The sequence below is a fragment of the Pediculus humanus genome, genomic scaffold, assembly GCF_000006295.1.
Source record: "Pediculus humanus corporis 1103172108269 genomic scaffold, whole genome shotgun sequence".
NCBI classification, from domain to species: Eukaryota; Metazoa; Arthropoda; class Insecta; order Psocodea; family Pediculidae; genus Pediculus; species Pediculus humanus.
Window position 1 is genome coordinate 430,328 of NW_002987838.1, and position 20,933 is coordinate 451,260.

Sequence of the window (20,933 nt, forward strand, 5' to 3'; positions counted from 1 at the left end):
AATCGATGATGATGATGATGATAGTGTTCAGTAATTAATTTTTTTTTCTTTTTCTTTTTTGTTTGTTAATTTTGTAATTATTATTTTTATTATTATTATTATTATTATTAATTATTATTATTATTATTGATTAATATTAAATAAAACCAGGTTAATAATTTTCCTAGCATTTATTATTATTATTATTTTTAATAATAAGTTTTGTGGATTTGTAATTTAAAATTTTATGTTTTTTTTTTTAAGTTATCATCAATACATAACTTATTATTATTATTATTATTATTAATAATTAGCAGGTTAAATAATTTATGTAAATTATTAAGGAATCGATGATTATTAATGAGAAAAAAATTTTTTTTAAAATTAATTTCTAGATATTTAAAAAGTTCATGTAATTGATATGTTGATTTTATTGTGAGAGATTGTTTGCATGTAAATTATTAAAAACTAAAACTAAACTAAAAGCATTTTTTTGATTTAATAGATTTACAAGTGTTCTGATAAAATTTCTTTTTTTTTTTAAATCCACTAAATTTATTCCTTTCCATGTTTTTTTAACCATAAAAAAAAAATTAAAAACAATGAAAAACGTTAACGGTTTTTTTGCTTTGATTTGAAATTGGCGGATTGGATTGAATTTTTCCCGTTGTGCGACATTTTTATAATCGCGCGACATGACGTAAAGTGTCAGTTTCCGTTTCCGTTATATCATTTAACTAGGCTTTTATCGTGTAAAACGAGGGGTCTTAAACTCTAATAGTTTTTATTTTTTATTTTATCAAATAATTATTTGATAAAGGTAAGTTAGCAATGGGTTTATTTTAAATTTTACGTTAATTAATTATTTTTCGCTTAAATTTTTTTTCCGCCATCATTTTTTAAATGGTAAATATTAGTTCAAAATCAATGTGTAACCAGTACAGTGGTTTGAAACTATCGAATTCTTATTATAAATTTTGCCGCTTGATTCACGATATTATTGGATTTATTATTAGTAATGAAATATTTTTATATTTTTTTTATAAATTTGATTCGTTTTTTTATTTTTATATAAAATTTAACTTGTGGGTATGTCCACGTGCTTTTAATTTTTTATTAAAGTTTTATTTAGGTAGCGTGGTGTAAACGTGATTCTCATTTCATCATTTCAACGTGAAGTTAATAATCGATTTTATTTATGATTTGCATACATCATTTTTATTTTATTTAGTTATTCAAAATGACTAAAGCCGCAGCTGCTGTGAATGAGAGTCCCAAGAAAAAGAAAAGTTTATCCAATGTTAATATGAAACCACAAAAAACACCAAACAAGGAAAAATTGAAAAATGCTATTGCTAATACACCTGAATCTATGGTTCAAAAAGGTACTCCTAAAAGTGGGAAAAAACAAAATAAAGAAAAAATGAATAATTTAAATACCCCAAACAAGCCAAAGGTATGATTAATTCATGTGATGAGTTTTTTTTCGATTTCATATGAAAAATTTTTCGCACATTAAGATTTATTTTTTAAAATTTAGGAAAAAGTTGTCGGCACACCAGTCAATGGAATATCGAAAAAGAGTCCCAATAAAGAAAACCAAGTATGTATATGTCTATAATTAGTAGTATTTGGATGACTTAAACATGATGTTAATTTTGTTGCATGTTTCGTTTCAGCAAAATCAATTAAATTCTAGTAAAAAGAAGAACAAGGGTAAAACGCCACAAAAGCAAGAACCTGTTGTAGGCCAACAAAAAAAGGTAAGATTATTATTATTAATTATTTTTTTATTTGTTTGAATGAAATAATATCTTAGAAAAATGGAGTAATCGAGTAATAGATTCTTTTAAATAATTATGCTAGGAATTATTTTTATAGGCTGAAAATTTGCTTATGAATAATGATATTCTAGCTAAATTATTGAAAAACCAAAAAAAAAGATTGAGGAAGAAGAGCAAGCAGGTATGATACCTGCATGCCTGAGTTATTCTTGTAATTTTGTTATTTCTATATTCGAACAATTTCGTTTATTCGTTTTTCAAACAATTTGTATCGCACACTTCTTATATATGTTCTTTAGTATTTTGTGACTGCAATAAAAAAAAAATGGCTGAATGCACTCGATTTATCCAAAAAAAAAAAAAAAAAAAAAAATGTCCCCACCATTTTGTTATAAATATTTATGAAATGTTATCATTATGTGTATATTTATTAATAAAATTCTGGGAAATTGACATGTAGGGAGGAGAAAATGAGAATGATGTTAGCAATTACATACCTTTAAAACTTGGTGATACCAAGCCTCCATTCACTGGAAAATTAACGAAAAGTGAAAAAAAAAGATTACAACGTGCGAGAAAAGCTGAAGCTAAAAAAGCAGCATCGGCTTCTCAGGTTATTTTATTATTATTAAAACAAAAAGAAAAAGAAAAAAAATGAATCAATACAAGTATTAAATTTTGTTGTTTTTTTTTTTTTTCAGGAACAAGAATTAATGGCGAAAAATAAAAAACAAGGAGGAGAGCCTAAAGGTAAAAAAGCTAAATTAGATGGTCCGAATAAGAAAAATTTAGGAAAGGGAAAGAAATCGAATAAAAAAACTGATGAAGATGATGAAGATGCTGAAGATGATGATGAAGATGATGATGACGATGTTGATATGGAAGAAGAAGATGAAGACGACGACGAAGATGATGATGATGAACTATTGGAAAATTTAGAAGGGTCAGACGACGACGAGGACGATGATGATGATGATGATGAAGATGATGACGATGAGGAAGGTGGTTTAATATTGGATGAAAGTAAAGTGAAAAAAAATTCAGCGATGAAAGAAAAATTAAAAAAATTAATGAATCAAAAAGGTAAAAATAAAAAAAATATGAAAGAAGAAGATGATGATGATGATGAAGACGAGGACGAAGATGATGATGACGACGACGACGACGACGATATCGATGAACTCGTGGGTAATTTAGAAGGATCGGATGATGAAGATGAAGACGATGAAGACGACGACGACGACGATGATGAAGAAGATGAAGAGGATGATGATGGAGAAGAAGAAGAAGAAGAAGAAGAAAAAAGCGGATTGAAAATGAAGGGTAAAAAGAAAGAATTAAATAAAAAAGGAGGGAAAAAAGTTGGAGAGGACGAAGATGAAGATAGCAGTTGCGAAAAGGAAAACATGAACAAAAAAAAGGGTAAACAAAAAAAACGTTAATTAATATTATTATTATTATTGGTAATTATCGAATTGAGGAATTTAAAGCTTTGAATTTTTTTTTTTCCCTCTCCCCCCTTGTAGAAAAATCCCAGCCAGAGAAAAAGGGAAAAAAGGAAAAAAAAGGAGTAGAAAAGGATAAGGAAGAATCGGAGGAAAAAGAATATGATTATTTGAGACTTTTCTTTGGTAATGTTGAATTTAATACAACGGAAGAAGAATTAAAAACTTTCATACTGACGGCAGTGAGTGAAGACGAAATAGACACGATTAAGAGACCTCATAAATTTGGAAAACCAAGATCGATAGCTTTCTTACAGTTGAAAACGGAAGAAGCTTACAGGGTAGGTTTAAATAAAAATTTGTGCGTGTGCGTGTGCGTGCAAACTCATTTCATTTTGTTTTTTTCGAATTGCAGAAAGCACTTACGTTAGATGGAAAAACATTAAATGGTCGAGAAGTCCGAGTGAATCCGGCCAAAGTCATGTCACCAGATAGTCCGAAAGAAGGAAAGAGAGGAGGAGGAGGTGGTGGTGGTGGTGGCGGAAGGGGCGGTGGTAGTTTCAGAGGAAGAGGTGGAGGTAGAGGCGGAAGAGGAGGAGGAGGAGGAGGTGGAGGCGATTTCAGAGGCGGACGTGGTGGTAGTTTTAGAGGAGGTTTTCGCGGGCGAGGAGGCGGTGGTCCTCGGAAATTCGGCGGCGGAGGCGATAATAAAAGAGGAGGAGGTTTCAAAAGATCTAGCAATTTTAACAGCGATAGCTCAGGGAATTCAAAGAAATTCAAAGGAAACTCCGATTAATCTCACGTGAAACGTTTATAAAAAAAAAAAAACTTGGTATTTTGTGTGTAAAAGGTTTTTATTTCAATGATGTAAAGAAAAAAGAAAAAACGTTTCTCGGTGAAAAGCATCATGCAGAGAAACTAAACAAACAAGCAAGCATACAAACAAACAAACAAACACACGTATACAAATAATAAATAGAAACGGGAGAAATGATTATAAAATTTAAAAAAATTTTTTTTTTTTTTTTAAATTGAAATTATCAATCAAATTGATAACACAGACTTTGTTCTTTTGCAACATTATTATTATTATTATTAAATTTCATTCATTCATTCAATTTTACATAAAAAAAAAAAAGGAAAGAAAATTGATTCAAACAAACGGAACAAAGTAAAATAATTAGAAAGATGATTGATTATATAAATATAATAATAATAATAATAATTTTATTTTGTTGTTAGGTGCTATATAAATAAAAAAAAAAAATAGGAGGAGGAGGAGGGGGTTGGTTTTTACTATAACGAGAAAGGGTTAAAAGGTTATTAATAATAATTTTGATGGATATAAATATAGGAGAAAAGATAATAAATTAATTTTTTAGTTTTTTTTTTTTTTTTTTTTTTTTGTATGTTTTAAGGATTTTTTTTTTTATTTTTAATAAATTAATTAAGCAAGTCAATTTGATCAATAAATAAATAAATAAATAGTTTTTAGTTTAGTAAAACAATTAATCAAACCGTTACATAAAATTTGTATCCATTTTTTTTTTTTTTCAAAGGGATTTTCTTCTTTCATAATTGCTATAATTATTATTATTAAAATTTAAAGAAAAGGAAAATGGAAAATTTTACAGTTTTATATTTTTAGTTGAAATTAGTTATTATATTTTTTTTTTTTTTCACTTTTTATTTTATCTAATAATAATAATTTTTTTTTATATATATATAAAATTGTTAGTTTATTTAGATGAATTAATTCCATAATAATTTAGTTGTAATACAATGGCGGAAGTGAATGTATTTTTAATTATTATTATTTTTTTTTTTTTGTTGTAAAAAGTAAAGTTTTTTAAATAATAACAATATTAATGATGATAATGATAATACACGAAGTTCGAAAAATTTTAATTGAAATTCAAATTGTTTATTTATTTATTTATTTATAATTTCCTTTTTTTTTTTTTAATTCTTAATAAATAATTTCGCGGTTAAAGCGAATTAACGGTTTTTATTTACGTTCTCGAATTGTTAGTTTAAAATTTTGCCGTTTGGCGCGAAAACTACGATCACGTCAAAATGGAGTAAAGATGTGAGAATACGTTTCGCGTATTAGTGATTGAAATTGTTTTTTTAATATATTTTCGGTAATAATGGTTGTTTTAAATTTGTTTTTCGATTAATTAAATAATGAAAAGTTATTTAATAATGTATTAGTGTTACGAGTGGTTAATTTTTTGGAAATAAAAGCAAAAATGGTGGCTTCCATTTACAGGTAACGTTTTACAATTTTTTTCTTTTGAAAATATTTATGGGATTTGAAGAGTTTGAAGTGAAAAATTTACATCGGGAAAGTTAATAATTAATAATTAATCGATTGAAATCGAAGTTTAGATTTTTTCTAAATGATTTTCTAAATTAATTTTGTTCAATGATTCAAATCATTAAACGGTTATTATGAGAAAATGTTTTTTATGTAGTAAGTACAGGTAAGGACTTCATATTAATTATTTATGGATTAATCAATCAAAATATTGTTTTAAATAAATCAATTTTATTACCAATAATCTATTTAAAATTAGTTAGTTGTCTAGTTATATATAAAAGTAAGAAGAATATAAAAAAAAAAGACACAGACAAAAGTAACATGTTGTAAAATTTTAATAATTTATAGAAAAATTATCAATTTTGACTTAATTTTAATTTGTCAACTCTTTTTGTATTTGAGAGTTTGAATATTTATTTATTAATTAAGGATAAAAAAAATAAGACTGTTTACTAGGATATGGCTTATTATTATTTTGTGCTTCAAAAATGTCAGATAAATATTTTAACCTTATGGAAAGTGGTACATAATCTGACCAGGGTATGTATTTAACAAAAAATTCACCATTTTTAAAATAAGGCGTTCTATTGTTTAAATATTTAATTTGTTTATTTCTATCTAACAAATTTTTATAATATTCAATACCTCCTTGAACATAATCACTGCCCAAACTTGCCAAATAACTATCGGCGCTGCTTAATTTATAAGAGCCTAATAGTTTGTATGACAATATGCAAAACATTGTGTAAAACCCATAAAAATTTAATAAAAAAAAATATGAATGTTTGGCCACGCTGGGATGTTTTTTCGGATTGTACAATTTCAATTTCATGCTTGATAAAATTCCAACAATCCAGAAAATGATTCCCTGTATGTAAAAAGTAAAATGTTTTGATAAATAAATTTCGTTGGCTATCGCATATTTTTTGGCTTTTTCCGATATGAAAACGCGTTTTTTTAATATTTTCTCCTCTTCGAATGATATTTTATCTAAATTAACGTTTTTCAACTGCAAAATAAATAATTTTAAATGAGTTCTTATAGGGAAAACCTTGTAAATATAGGAAACAAATTCAATTTTCATTATCATATTACGATTGATTTAAATTCCGATTCTGTAACTTTATTTTCATCATCGTAAAAATAATTTTTTGGAATACCCAAATATAATTTTTTACTAAAACCTAATATTCCAAAATGTTTCACATCGATTCCTTTAACGACAATCGTTTCAACTAAATTTATTTCATCATTATTCAATTTCATGTCATTCATAACGTCTAAAACTAAATTCGATACGTTTTCAGGTATAGGATCAGACGAATCTTTCCTAATATTAAACAAAAAAAAAAATGAAATTATTAATCGTTTTTACTTATTTAATAAAACAAAATTTATTTATACATAAAAATATCAATGATTACTTTTTTAACGAAGTTCTATTATTTTCACCACAAAAATAAGTCGTGCTAAAATAAATAACTGACGAAGCAGTACCAATAACTGAACAAAATGTCGATGCACCTTTTGTATACATTATTTTTACTATAATAATAATAATAAAACCTTATTATTTTTAAAAAAAAAAGAAAAATAAATGAAAAATAAAAACCAACTTTTAATTTAAAAGTTAAAAATAATAAATAATACATTTTCTAAAACCACGACAAAAATTTCACGTACGTACGTTTTTTTTTTTTTTTCATTTTTAAAAGTTTGCAAGCCCTCAATTGAAGTTTTCAAATTTTTTTAATTCTCGAACGCGGACCGTTACAAAATTTTTTTTTTTCTCGTTAAAACGAAAGGAAAACGGGTTTTAATTGAAAAAAAAAAAAAAAAAACATCGAAGCGTATTTAAAAGTATTTATTTAAGTATGTAAATAATTAATTATGATTCAAAATTGACATTATAATACTTTTTCCCTCTCCTAAATTTCCTTTCATGCATTTTCTTTCTATCATATGAATAGGCCATATTTTCACATCAACCGACAGATTATTATTATTAACACGAAAAATTTGTAATTCGTTTGAATTTAACGGTGAATTGTAAAAATTAAAAGTTTGTAAAAATATTTTTCCAACTATAAAGTAATCATTGGTTTTTTTCAATTGTAATATGTTTGTTACTTTAACGATTTTCTGATTCTTTAAAATGACATAACTGTCATTTTCATCGTTTAAAATGATTTCAAAACCTTTCAATTTAAATTTTTTATGTTCTTTGTATTCTTTAACATTTACATCCATTAATTTTTCATTGGGGCAATTTTGAGTGTTTTGCATGTCGAATACATAATTACCATTTAAATATTGTTTGACACTTTTTTCTAATATATCATTAAGTGAAGTTTTTATCACTAACTGCGATAAAGATTTTTTTCTAGATTTTTTTAATAAACCTTGTAGCTTTTTTAAAAATTTTTCAAATTGAAAAGCACTGAAATCGTCTAAAGTACCATGAAGTTTATAATCATCGACTAAATGATACAATCCATGAACATTATGTCCCACTTCTCTTTTTCCATAAAGTTTAATGAAATCCAATATAAACTCTTGTAAAATATTATCGGCAAATCCTGTTAGATTTTTTTTATCGTTCATGCATAATATCCTACATGCGACATGTAAATGTAAAAAATTTTGATACAATTCTGGTGATAAGACATTAATCATTACGATTGGACCATAGTACAATAAAAATTCTCTCAGTAGCGATGGTGACCAATAGTTATATGCTCTGAAAGGTTTTAATTTACTGTAAAATTCTTTAGGACTAGATTTGATAATGTTAAATAAATTAACATTAGATTTTTTTAAATCATAATTTTTATCCCACAGACTTATCAACTGTTTCAAAACTCCAAGGCAAATTAAGTGCATGTAATCGAGAGGCATTTTAGAAACGATTCCAAAATTAGGTATATTTAACAAAGCAGTTTTTATATTATTTCTATAAATGCAACTAGATAGAAAATCATCATCTGTTCTAAGTGTTGATTTTGTAGGAAAACATACTTTAGAACCTACAGGTTCTCCATGTGTTGTACATTTTGTACAGCTTGAATACCCTGTACATCCTTTAAAATTTAAAACGTACGACTTTGCAGGAGCATCACATATTATTCTATTAACATTAACACTATACTTTCGATCATTTACTATCAAGCCATTTGTGCATAAATTTTGAACATCTATAACAAATTGTTTTAAAAATAAATTAGAATCATTCGGAGCCAAAATTCCTTTATAAATTCCTATCATAAAAATCAAGCTGTTGAGGTCATTTACAGATCCTAATATGGTCCAAAAAATATCATTCGATTTTTTCGATATTAAAAAACTATCGATAAAAATTTTTAAATTTATTTCATCACCGTTTAAAAAATTATTATCGTCTTTGTTTAAAACATTAATTAAAAATTTTAAATTTTCAGATAAATCGTAATGAACATATGTACCTGGAGGCATGTCTTGAATGATAAATTTATTTTCTATATTGTTTAAAGTTTTTTTGAAATTTATCGGAATATTTTCAACATTGTTTGATTTCAAAATTTTTAATAGTCTCGCAAATGACACAAATGATATATTTTCACCGATTGACCATTTAATCAAATCATGAGTAAGATTACTTTTTTCCCTTTTGTTGATATTTTTAATCAAGTTTTTATTACAAGAAGAAGAAGATGTGTTTCTCTTAGAATTAAAAACAATTATGGCATTATTAATTAATACCGTATTACTTGTAAAATGTTTGCATGTCTTTTTCAAAGTATTTAATTTATTTTCGTTATTTGAAAATGCACTCGGTCTAAAATTTAATTTATAAAAACACATATTTAACATTTTACAATTATTAGCCATAATAATAATATTAAAGTTTCTTTGGTAAATAATTTAAAAAAACAACTTCAAATAGGAAAAAAAAAAAGTAAAGTTTATTTTAATTAAGCTAAATAAAAAATTATAAAACTATTTTAAACTATAAAAGATATTTAATTGATAAAAAAAAAAAAAATTAATATAAAATAAAAATGAAAATAATTTATTTTTTGTTATACAAACAAGTATTTTAACACGAAAACTTGAAAAATTAACAGTCAATTCTGATTTTAGGTTGGCAATACTAAATTCAATACAAATATGGCTACCATGTGTTTTTATTTGTATAAGTTCTCTAAAAAGAAAACCTTGGCAATGTATAAAAGTGATTAATAATCTCGTATAAAAATTTTTTTTTTGTGATATACGTTTAATCACAATTTAATTAAAAATGCCGGGTTTGATTTTGGTTAATGAATTCGTTGATGAAACGAGAGAGGATTATAATTCTCCTACGACTTCAACCTTTGTTTCTCGAATGGCTGATTGCAGGCAAACAATCGCCAATTTAGAAGAGGTAAGAAAATTTTCTTTTTTTTCTTTTTTTATAAGTCTTATTTGAATTCCCCCCCCCCCCAAAAAAAAAAAAAATTACTACGATAAAATTTTATCACAACGTTAATTTTTTTTTAATTAACAAAAAATTATTTAAAATTTTGCTACAAAAAAAAATTTATACCATTAAATTAAAAATTAACCTCATATCGATTTGCAACCCTGCCTACCCTTCAAAAAATTCGCACTAAAAAAAAAATTTCTATTTTTTCCAAATAATAATAATAATAATAATTGTTTTCATTTAATTATTTGTATTAATTTTTAAAAAAAATTTATTTATCGAATGATACGTTAATATCGTTTATTTATTATTATTATTATTATTGAGAGAATATGTTGTTGTTGTTGTCCTACTTTTAATTTTATCTGGCCTGTTAATTTAAAAAAAAAAAAAATTTTAATTTAATTTCAATTTTTTTTTTTTTTTTTTTATTAAATTAAATTCATTTCGTTTAAAATATTTTTAAAATTATAGAATTGAATGCAAAAATTTTTTTTTGTGATTTATTCAGGGTGTGTCTTCATCTAGTTTTTTTTTTTTTTTTTTTTTAAATTCATGCCAGGAATTTTAAATTTTTTCGTTTGTGAGTAGTTTTAATAATTTGTATTATTCTCTCTCTCTCTCTCTCACTCTCTCTCTCTCTCTCTCTCTCTCTCTCTCACTTTAAATAAAAAAATTGAGTTCATGTTAAAATAAACTTTATGTTGTAAGGGAATTGTTTTTGTTTTTTTCGAATTACTTATGTAAATTATTATAAATTAAAAATTAATTCGATTTATCATCATCATCATCATCATCACCTGTCGTCAGGGAGGGGAGGGAGGGGTAGGGAGAGGGGAGGGGAAATTAAATAATAATTGTTAGAAAGTTAAAGACATGATTTGCAAAAAAAAAAATTAATATGTAAACGAATGACATCTCTCTCTCTCTCTCTCTCTCTTTTATTATTATTATTTTAAATTAATTAAATATCGTCTTTATTAATAACAGTAGATATATTAATCTCGATTGGACGAAGGGAAAAAAAGAAAATTTTGTTTTTCTTTTTCTTCTTTTTCTTCTTCTTCTTCTTCTTCTTCATATTTAACAGTTTTTATTTTGTTTTTAAAAAAAAAAAAAAATTATTAATGGAATGCAGATATAACAACTAATTATTAGAATCTTTTTTTAAATAGACTATAATGTCCTTTAACAATTCAGTCATGAGATTAAGCAATATTAAGGTCAGATTCTATATATTTTTTTTTTTTGTATACCGAGAGGCCTCTGTTTTGTTTTTTTTAATATTTTTTTTAAACATTTTTTTTTTTCTTAATAGCAATTAAATAATAATAATAATAATAATAATAATAATAATAATAATAATATTGGTTATTTTCTTTTGTGTAAAAACAAGAAAAAAAAAAAAAAAAAGTTTTCAAGGAATTTAAAGTATTTTAAAAACGTTTATTAATTACGAGTCGTTTAATTTTTTTTTTTTTTTTTAGAAACGATAATAATAATAATAATATTTTAAAGGGTTTTCTTAATATTCGATTAAATTCTTTTGAATTAAGTGTTTCTATCCAATTAAAAACGACAACAACAACAACAAAATCATTTACGTTGTTATTATTATTATGTGTTCTTTAATTTACCCATCGAATGGTTTATTTATTTATTTATTGATTGATTAAATCGGTTAAAAAAAAAAAGACACTACATAATAATAATAATAATAATAATAATAATATGTTTGTTTGTATCGATGGTGAATCACATTTTGAAATGTTTTAAAAATAAATATTTGATAAAAAAAAAGACGAAAAGAAAAGAAGGAGGGTTTTATCAACAAGTATTAATAATAATAATAATAATAATAATAATTTTTTTGTTTTTGCCCACTTAATCTCGGGATTACATAATTACACACACACATAATAATAATAATAATAACAAGGTAAAATTTTTTTTTGTACGGGCAAATCAATATATCACGGTTTTTCGATACTCGTCGATCGACACAAGGACAAAATATTAAAAAAAAAAAATTTTTTTTTTCTCTCTCTCTCTCTCTCTTGTTATTATTATTATTATTATTATTAACACATTTTTTTAAAATATAGTTTTGATAAATTTTATGTGTTGTAAACAAGTCATTTCATTGCATATTTCAATACAAAAAAAAAAAATTAATTTTTTATTATTGATTCCGTAATAGGTATTCGGGAAAAGAGTTTGTCGTTGTCGTTGTTGTTGTTGTTGTTGTTGTTGTTATTGTTATTATAATTATTGTTGTTATTATTATTGGGAAAGGAAATACAATTTCAAAGTTAAAGAGTATTTAATTTCAATATCAAATAACTTTGTTTTTTTCTTTTTTGTTCGAAATCGGCAAATAAAAATTACGAAAATTAATAGAGAGAGAGAGAGAGAGAGAGAGAGAGAGAAAGAGAGAGAGAGAGAGAAAGAGAAAGAGAGAGAAAGAGAAAGAGAAAGAGAGAGAAAGAGAAAGAGAGAGAAAGAGAAAGAGAGAGAGAGAAAGGGAGAGAAAGAGAAAGAGAAAGAGAGAGAAAGAGAAAGAGAGAGAAAGAGAAAGAGAAAGAGAGAGAAAGAGAAAGAGAAAGAGAGAGAAAGAGAGAGAGAGAGAGAGAAAGAGAGAGAAAGAGAGAGAGAGAGAGAGAGAGAGGAAAAGTAGTGCGACATCACCGAATTATTTCCAAAAAAAAATCGTATAGAAAATGTCGTTAGCGTTTAAAAAAAAAAAAAAAGAAAAATTAAAATGGACATTCTAAATCGAAATCTAATTAAAATGAAAAAATAACATCACGTTTCGAATCATTGAAAACTTTCGATGTTGAGTAATGAAAACCATCAAATAAAAATTTTTTTTATTTGCAAATTTTTTTTTTTTCTTTTTTATTAAAAATGTTTGACATGACGGTTTTTTTAACTATATCGAACCTTAAAAACATTTCGAAAACGAATAAGTCATAATTTGTCACGAAGTGGGGGCGGGAGGGGGGGGAGAAAAATTCAGGCGAGCAAGAGTACGTAAATGGTAATGAGAATAATATTTTTTTTTTTTTTTTTTTTTTTTTTTATCTTTCCAGACTCTGGACTACGACAGAGATGGATTGCTTAAGATGAAAAAGGCAATCAAAGCCATTTATAATTCGGGCAATGGTAAGCGTTAAATAAAATTATAATTATAATAATAATAATAATAATTAGTTCGATTGATCGATACCGCGTTCAAATAAAATTTAAATCTTTCGACGTGGCGACGATTGACATTTGCTTCCTGTTTAAAAAAAAAAAAAAAAAAAAAAAAAAAAATATAGTAAGTGTACCAAGGCAATAGAAATATTTCTTTGGCTAAGTTTCAAGCTGTCGAATTTACATTCAAAAACGATAACGCGAAATAAATGTGGGCGAGCCTAACTAAAAACCGCAGAAAAACGTACGAAAATTATTATTATTATTATTATTATTATTATACGTATGGCCCACATCCGGACACGGTTAAATGACAGTTTAAATAATAATAATAATTTTCGTACGTTTTTTTATTCGGTGGAAAAAATATAAAAAGTAAAAAAAAAACGAAGAGTTTGTGGAAGATATGAAAAGAGGGGGGAAAAAAAAAAAAAAAAAAAAATGATTTTGTTATTAATTTTTCCAGCTCACGTAGACAATGAAATGTACCTGTCCAGAGCGTTAGATCGATTGGGAACTGCTTCATTGAATAAAGATCAGGAGCCGGATATAGCGGCAGCTTTCATGAAATTTTCCGTCGTCACGAAAGAATTATCGGCTTTAATGAAAACTTTGGTGAGTATATTTCACGAATATATCCCGGGAAAACGATATCAGGGTCAATTTTTACACGGATCCTTTTCGTTTCGTTTTGCGTTCCAGATGCAAAACATCAACAACATCGTCATGTTTCCCGTCGAAAGTCTTCTCAAGGGTGATTTAAGAGGGGTTAAAGGGGATTTGAAAAGGCCGTTCGACAAAGCATGGAAAGATTACGAAACGAAATATGCGAAAATTGAAAAAGAAAAAAAGCAACAAGCCAAAGAAGCTGGTGTGAAATTTTATTACTTTATTTTGTTTTTTAAAAAAAAAAAATTATATGTACGTATTTACATTAGGATGAAATTTTCAGGTTTAATAAGAACGGAAATCACATCAGCGGAAATTGCCGAAGAAATGGAAAAAGAAAGGAGGTTGTTTCAATTACAAATGTGCGAATACCTACTCAAAGTGAACGAAATCAAAACGAAAAAAGGAATCGAACTTCTCCAGCATTTGGTCGAATATTATCACGCTCAAACAAAGTAAGTGGGAAAAAAAAAAAAAAAAAAATGATACATATTTTTACGAAAAAATCCCAAAGGTCAAAGGTCAAGCAATAAATTGTTTCCAGTAAACGTTTAAACGGTTTAAAATGAGACAATGGAAGAGACCAATTATATGAAAAAACATTTTAATTTAAAAAAAAAAAAAAATTGTAAACAAAGGTTTTGTTTTTTAATTAAGTCTGTCTCATTATTATTATTATTATTATTATTATTATTATTATTATTATTATTATTATTATTCGGCTATTATTTATTGTTTTTTAGTTATTTTCAAGATGGACTGAAAACGATCGAACATTTCGGTAATTACGTTGCTGATTTATCAATCAAATTGCAAAAAATAAGGCAGAAACAAGATGAAGAGAGAAAACAGTTATCAGAGTTGAGAAATGTTTTGAGGAGCGCACCTGGTTTTGAAAAAGAAATGACAGCACCTGGTATAGGCACACCTGGAACGGAAAAAAGCGGAACTGGATATAGTTTGCATCAATTACAAGGAGATAAACATGCGGGATTGACAAGATCAGGTTTCTATTGTTGTTGTATTTTATTTTTATACCTGAATATGAATTTTTTCTTTTTCTTTTTCTCTCCTCGTGACCCCACGTAACGATTTCCTGAATTATAATAATACTCGTCCAAGTGTTAAATTAGTTTGAAAACGAATTTTTTTTTTTTTTTAAATAAGTACTTTTGAAATTTACGGTTGATTTACCCGGTGTTACAAAAACAATTTTTATCATTGGTTTTCATTGAAAAAAAAAAAAAATGTTTAATATGAAATTTTTTTTTTTTTTTTTTTTTTTGCAGGGCATTTATTTAAAAAGTCTGAGGGTAAAATGCGAAGAGTTTGGCAAAAGCGAAAATGTCGCGTTCAAGCCGAAGGATTTCTAGATATTTTTCACGCTGACGAATCTAAACCACCTACAAGAGTTAATTTATTAACGTGTCAAATTAAAAACGTCGGAGATGATAAAAGATGCTTCGATTTAATTTCATGTGAGTTCATTTTTTATGATCATTGCAAAGTGTTATGAACGACATTTTTATTCGTATTCGATTTAATGCGTGAAAAATTAAATTCAGATAACCGAACGTACCACTTTCAAGCCGAAGACGAATCAGACCAAAGAGCATGGCTTTCAGTTTTGGTTAACTGTAAGGATACCGCGCTGAGAAGAGCGTTCGACGACAGCGGGGGAAAAACCAATGAATCATCTAGTCTATGGGAGCTACAACAAGCCATTATAAGACTGGTGCAAAGGTTACCTGGAAATCATGCTTGCTGTGATTGCAATTCTATGAATGGTGTGGAAATTTATGTCAATCTATATATTTACAATTCAAAATGGCGGTTGATTGATTTTAATTTAAAGTGAATTTTTGCTTTTTAAAAATCAGATCCAACGTGGTTATCAACTCATTTTGGCATCATAGTTTGCATAGAATGTTCCGGCATTCACAGGGACCTCGGCGTTCACATTTCACGTATACAAAGTCTTACTTTAGACAATATAGGTACATCACAACTTCTGCTGGCCAGGTATATGACAAATCAAGCTTTCAATAGCGTGATGGAAGCAAATCTTCACGGTCCCAAATTAACCCCATACAGTTCCATGTGAGTAAATTAGGAAAACATGTAGATTCCGTCGTATTGTATTAGGTTTATATAAAATTTTTTTTTTTTTTTTTTAATTCAGGGAAGAAAGGTACGAATACATCAGAGCCAAATACGTCGATCACAAATTTGTCAGAAGATTATGTAGAGATGAGCATGACTTATTAAGCGAATTAGAACACGCTGTCAATAATAAAAGTCTTCATCATTTACTCCAAGTTTATGCTGAAGGTGTCGATCTCACTGCAGAGTTACCAACATCTGTAAGTTTAAATTACTACGCATAAATTTATTATTTTCTCATAATGTTTGGCTTTATTTAAAAAAAAAACGAAAAAAAAATTTTCTTTTTTTTTTAGGAAATCGGTGAAACTGCCCTTCATTTATCGATATTACGGGAAATGGGAGATTCTCTTCATCTAGTCGATTTTTTAGTTCAAAATATGCCTCCTGCAGGATTAGATAAACCGACTTCGCTAGTCCAAGATAATTTAGGTTTGTTTTATAAAATTATTAATTGAAAGAAAATGAAAAAGTATCTAATTTATTTTTTTTTTTTTATTTTTATTTGAAGAAAATTCACTCAATACCCCCCTTCATCTTTGTGCCATTCATGACAAAGTAGAGTGTATGAAACTTTTGCTCAGAAGCGGAGCTGATCCTTTAAAAAAAAATGCAACAAATCGAACATCTTTAGATATAGCTATCGACAAAAGGCATGAATCATGCGAAGAATTGGTGAGTAGTAAAAAAGTCGTTGTAATAAATTTTCTAATAATAATAATTTTTCAAATTTGTATGATTTATTTCAGTTGAGACACGCACTCCAACGAAAGAAAACATTATTTGAAAATGTCAATATCGAATGGAATCTTTCACACGACGAAGGATCCACCGATCTTTCGGATGATGAAACGATTGTTGACGAAAGGGTAAGACATTTGCAAAAAATTAAAAAAATGAAACTATAAATTCGATTTTTAACTCCGGAGTGCAAAAAATTACAGAACGGTTGCATCACTCCTGAAAAAAAATGCAGATCCAGACCTCCGAGTTTTGCCGGCGGGGATAGTCCGGTTAACCACAGGTCGAGAACATGTGAATCCGTTGACGTATCTTCAGGAAGGTTGACGATGCCGCCACCGTTACCCCTCGGAAGGAAACCTCATATTGGTGATGATGGTTTTTTTTTGAAATTTTATTAATGCGTAAAACAAAAAAATTTTTTTTTAATTTTTTTTAATTCATCCCTTAATTTTTTTTCCGCGATTATAGTTCAACCAGTTAATATTAGTGTTAGTTTAAAAAAAAGGGCTGCTCCACTTCCTCCAGTTACCAGTCTGTATGGATCAATAGGTAGTAGTCATAGTAGAACTCCCAGTGATCCGCTACAAAACGCACCACCACCTAATATTTCAAGTAAGAATCATATACAATGACTTTCGTTAAATTTACCAAAAAAAAAAAAAACCTCCTAAAAAATTGTTAACATGTATAAGCAGCAAGTTATCATTCTGGAAATATGCACAAAAGAAGTCCAAGCACTGATTCTACAAAACAATTGGTCGGTGCGAAATTGGTTCTTCCTCCCAACGAAATACCGCCCACGTTGAAACCGGTCGATAGGAGTGGGAGTTGCACGCCAAATTTATCAGGTGAATTGGTTATTCATTTTTCACCGGGGATTTTTAATGATAAATTTTTCCAGTAATTTTAAAAAAAAAAAAACCGTTTTTTTTTCTTTCAGGTATTAAAAGGCCGTTAGGTCCTCCACCTCCCACGCCAAGTAGATTATCTCACGGAAGATCAAACGAAAGTTTATCTTCAATGTCGAGTGAAGTCGATGGTACAACTCAACTCAATCCAGTACCGCCTCCAAGAAAGGTGAGTCATTTATGTGAATTCTGTATCTCATTTTCTAAAAATGAGTAGTAATAATAATAATAATAATATTTTTAGTGTTAATTTTGTTTTAACCACCGGATGTAGGTTCACTAGGCTTTTTTTTATATATATATATATTAGTCTTAACTCGTTGTTGTTGACACACAATCCAACTTGTTTAACGAATGTAAATTGTGATTCCTGAGAAGGTCTTTTGTCGGTTTCAAAGGTTTTCCTAGAAATTATTTGAGACTCGATGACAAAATGCAAAAGGAATGACAATTTTTCAATAATAATAAGTAAAATCGACGACGAGTAGACGAGTAGTACTTATTGTTTAATAAATTATTTGTAAAAAAAAAAAAAAAAAAACCGTATTTAGACATGAAAAGATAAAAAAGAAAAATATTCCTACTTTCTCGCAGCTAAAACACGATCGATTACGTCTAGAAAGTTACGCTGAAGAAACAGATGTTGGACTTGCATTGGTAAAGCCCTGAACATATTTAAGAAAATAAAATAATAATAATAATAATGAAAGAAAGAAATGCACGTTGTCGAAAATAGTTTTCATTAAAATTGTTTTTTTTTTTTTTGTTTTTGTTTTAGTTTTTGTTGTTGTTGTTGTTGTTGCAAAGCGTGACTAATGTATAATAATAATGATAATGATAATGATAACAATGGTCGTGTCGCCCTGAAATTGTTTATGTTTTTGCTGCATACGTTTTCGCATGTTACTAAAGTGGATATTATTTATTTATTATTATTTATTTTTTTTAAACGAGACCTGATTCTGGTCATTATTATTATTATTATTATTTTTTTTTTCTTTTCTGCCTTCGGAATGCTTGCTTTTCTTTTTTTGATTTGATTTTTTGTTTTTTTTTGCGTTTGTGTTCGGCATTAGCGAATTAGTTTTTAATGTTTAATTTTGTCCAATGAATGAATTGGACAGCCATATTTTAATTGTCCGTTACAGCCGATGCCGTCATCGAGTCAGCCCAACACTCCGACGTCGGCGAGCGAGACGCGAGGATCGAGGAATTCCCTTTTATCCGTGAGCACGTCATCGAGTACAAATTTGACATCGACGTATCCGAGAGAGGAAAGGATTTACTGCAACACGTCGGATTTGAGTCCGAGAGAGTGTTCGGGAGGTTCGTCGGGAGGTTCGAACAATTCGAAAACACGCGAGCCGAATTACGTGTCGCGCGACTCCATAAGTCAAAATCTCCTCGCGAAAAGCCACAATTATTTCAACAAGAAGGATGACGCGGCGAAAAGTTCGGAGCAACGAACGAGTCGGAGCAATTCCAATTTCGTCATGAAAAGAGTCAGAGCGTTGTACGATTGCGAAGCCGACAGAGAAGACGAATTGAGTTTCAAAGTCGGTGACATAATCATCGTGACGAATCAACAAACGGATGACGACAATTGGATAGAAGGAGCTTTGGAAACGGATCCCGAACACACGGGAATGTTTCCGATAAGTTTCGTTGAAAAAATACCCGATTGAACGCCATTTTAATAATTCAAAACGAAAAAAAGAAAAAAAAAAGGTAACGACGGATTATGTAAGTAGAAAATAGAGAAACTAATGTACCTAATAATAATAATAATAGTAATGTAAATAAAAGAAAAACGGGAAAATGTTTTTCCGACGTCGAAGGGAAACAAAAGAAAGAAAGGAAGGAAGAAACAAAAAGTTGAGGACAATAAGAGACAACGAGATAAACCTCTTATCAATCATAGGAAATTTCTTATCATAATCATTTGTTTTGTTTACGTTTCTTCCTTTTCCGATGATTTCGGTTGGTATCCCTGCTGAACAAAAAAATATTAATAATTTTTTACCGTTTGGTATATACCGCGTAAATGACATCACTCGCTCACTGTTTCCTCTTCCTCACCTTTGCCAATCCTTATCCGTTTCCGTTTCCGTTTCTTATCCGAATTTTACCGTTTTCGAAAAAAAAAAAAAAAAAGGAAAAAAAATTTTAATTTATTTTTTTTTTATATTTACACCAAATTATTATTATTATTATTATTATTTTATTAATTTTTGTGACTCGGAAATCGTTTAGGATGGTTATAAAAATATTAATTATTATTATTATTATTGTTTCTTTGTTGACTCGGCGTAATGTTAATTAATCAATTAATTAATTAATTAATAACAGTATTATTGCTCATCGCGTGGCAAAAAAAAAAAAATGCGTAGGTGACGTAGGTAACGGTTTTATTATTATTATTATTAATAATATTCGCTTAAATCATTCCACGTGTTAGATTTTTTAATACGTCATAAAAAAAAATTTTATTTATTTAGTTTTTACTTCCCCCCCTCTCCCCCTCCCCCCTTAATTAATTTTCAATAATTGTCTTTCATTCACTCTCTCTCTCTCTCTCTCTCACTCACTTACTCTTTCTTACGAGCATTCTCGTTCGATTTTTTTTAAAAATAATAATAATAATAATTATAATCGTTTTCGCTTACTTTAATATATATAATTAATCGTAATAATAATGATAATAATTAGTAAAAGCAAAAAATAATCGTTTGTAAATTTGAATCGAATATATGATTAATGGGGAAAATTGTGGGGGGGGATTGAGGGGAGGGGGTCGTTAATATTAATCGTTGCCAATAATAATGAGGAAATAATAATCGCACATATTTAAAAAAAAAAAAAAAGGAAAAACTCATAAGGTTGATGATTGTTAAATTGTTTTATTTTATCGTTTGTTCGTTTGTTTATTAATGTATATGTATGTATTTTTAAATGAGAATGGATGAATTGTTGACAAACAAACAAACAAAAGGATTCAATTTTACCCGGGAGGGGGAGGGGTATGGGGGTGTCAAAGGAATACATAAGAAAAAAAAATGTGCGCACACGCACACTCTACGCATAAATTCACGCACGAACTCGCAAAAAAAAACTATATATATATACATATATATAAATATATATAATTTTGTTATTTTATTTTTAAATTTTATTAATCAAACACATTTATTATGTAGATATATTATTATTATTATTATTATACATACCTATATATATATATATATATATATATAAAGATAATTTGAAAAAAAAAAA

The 20,933-nt window shown here is 27.6% G+C and overlaps 3 protein-coding genes across 3 annotated transcripts; 2 read left to right on the forward strand and 1 right to left on the reverse strand.

Annotated features, from left to right (window-relative positions):
* Positions 1-1,219: 1,219 nt before the first annotated feature.
* Positions 1,220-4,004, forward strand: Phum_PHUM503130 (histone H1-I-1, putative; the record flags this gene model as incomplete). The annotated part of the gene is made up of 10 exons (XM_002430830.1): positions 1,220-1,435; positions 1,520-1,582; positions 1,659-1,724; positions 1,861-1,944; positions 2,224-2,376; positions 2,465-2,534; positions 3,114-3,185; positions 3,290-3,549; positions 3,624-3,702; positions 3,835-4,004. 10 exons carry the CDS (start codon positions 1,220-1,222, stop codon positions 4,002-4,004), a joined length of 1,233 nt encoding a protein of 410 aa, XP_002430875.1.
* Positions 4,005-6,041: 2,037 nt separating this feature from the next.
* On the reverse strand, positions 6,042-9,398 carry Phum_PHUM503140 (uncharacterized protein; the record flags this gene model as incomplete). Its single annotated transcript, XM_002430831.1, has 5 exons — positions 6,042-6,115; positions 6,177-6,540; positions 6,627-6,856; positions 7,448-8,929; positions 8,993-9,398. 5 exons carry the CDS (start codon positions 9,396-9,398, stop codon positions 6,042-6,044), a joined length of 2,556 nt encoding a protein of 851 aa, XP_002430876.1.
* Positions 9,399-9,807: 409 nt separating this feature from the next.
* Positions 9,808-19,342, forward strand: Phum_PHUM503150 (130 kDa phosphatidylinositol 4,5-biphosphate-dependent ARF1 GTPase-activating protein, putative; the record flags this gene model as incomplete). Its single annotated transcript, XM_002430832.1, has 19 exons — positions 9,808-9,933; positions 13,068-13,140; positions 13,640-13,788; positions 13,876-14,044; positions 14,126-14,297; positions 14,586-14,848; positions 15,132-15,320; positions 15,408-15,629; positions 15,723-15,942; positions 16,025-16,205; positions 16,302-16,437; positions 16,517-16,680; positions 16,755-16,874; positions 16,950-17,124; positions 17,218-17,361; positions 17,442-17,597; positions 17,690-17,826; positions 18,252-18,314; positions 18,806-19,342. The coding sequence occupies 19 exons, from the start codon at positions 9,808-9,810 to the stop codon at positions 19,340-19,342; spliced, it is 3,396 nt and encodes a 1,131-aa protein (XP_002430877.1).
* Between the last annotated feature and the right edge of the window lie 1,591 nt (positions 19,343-20,933).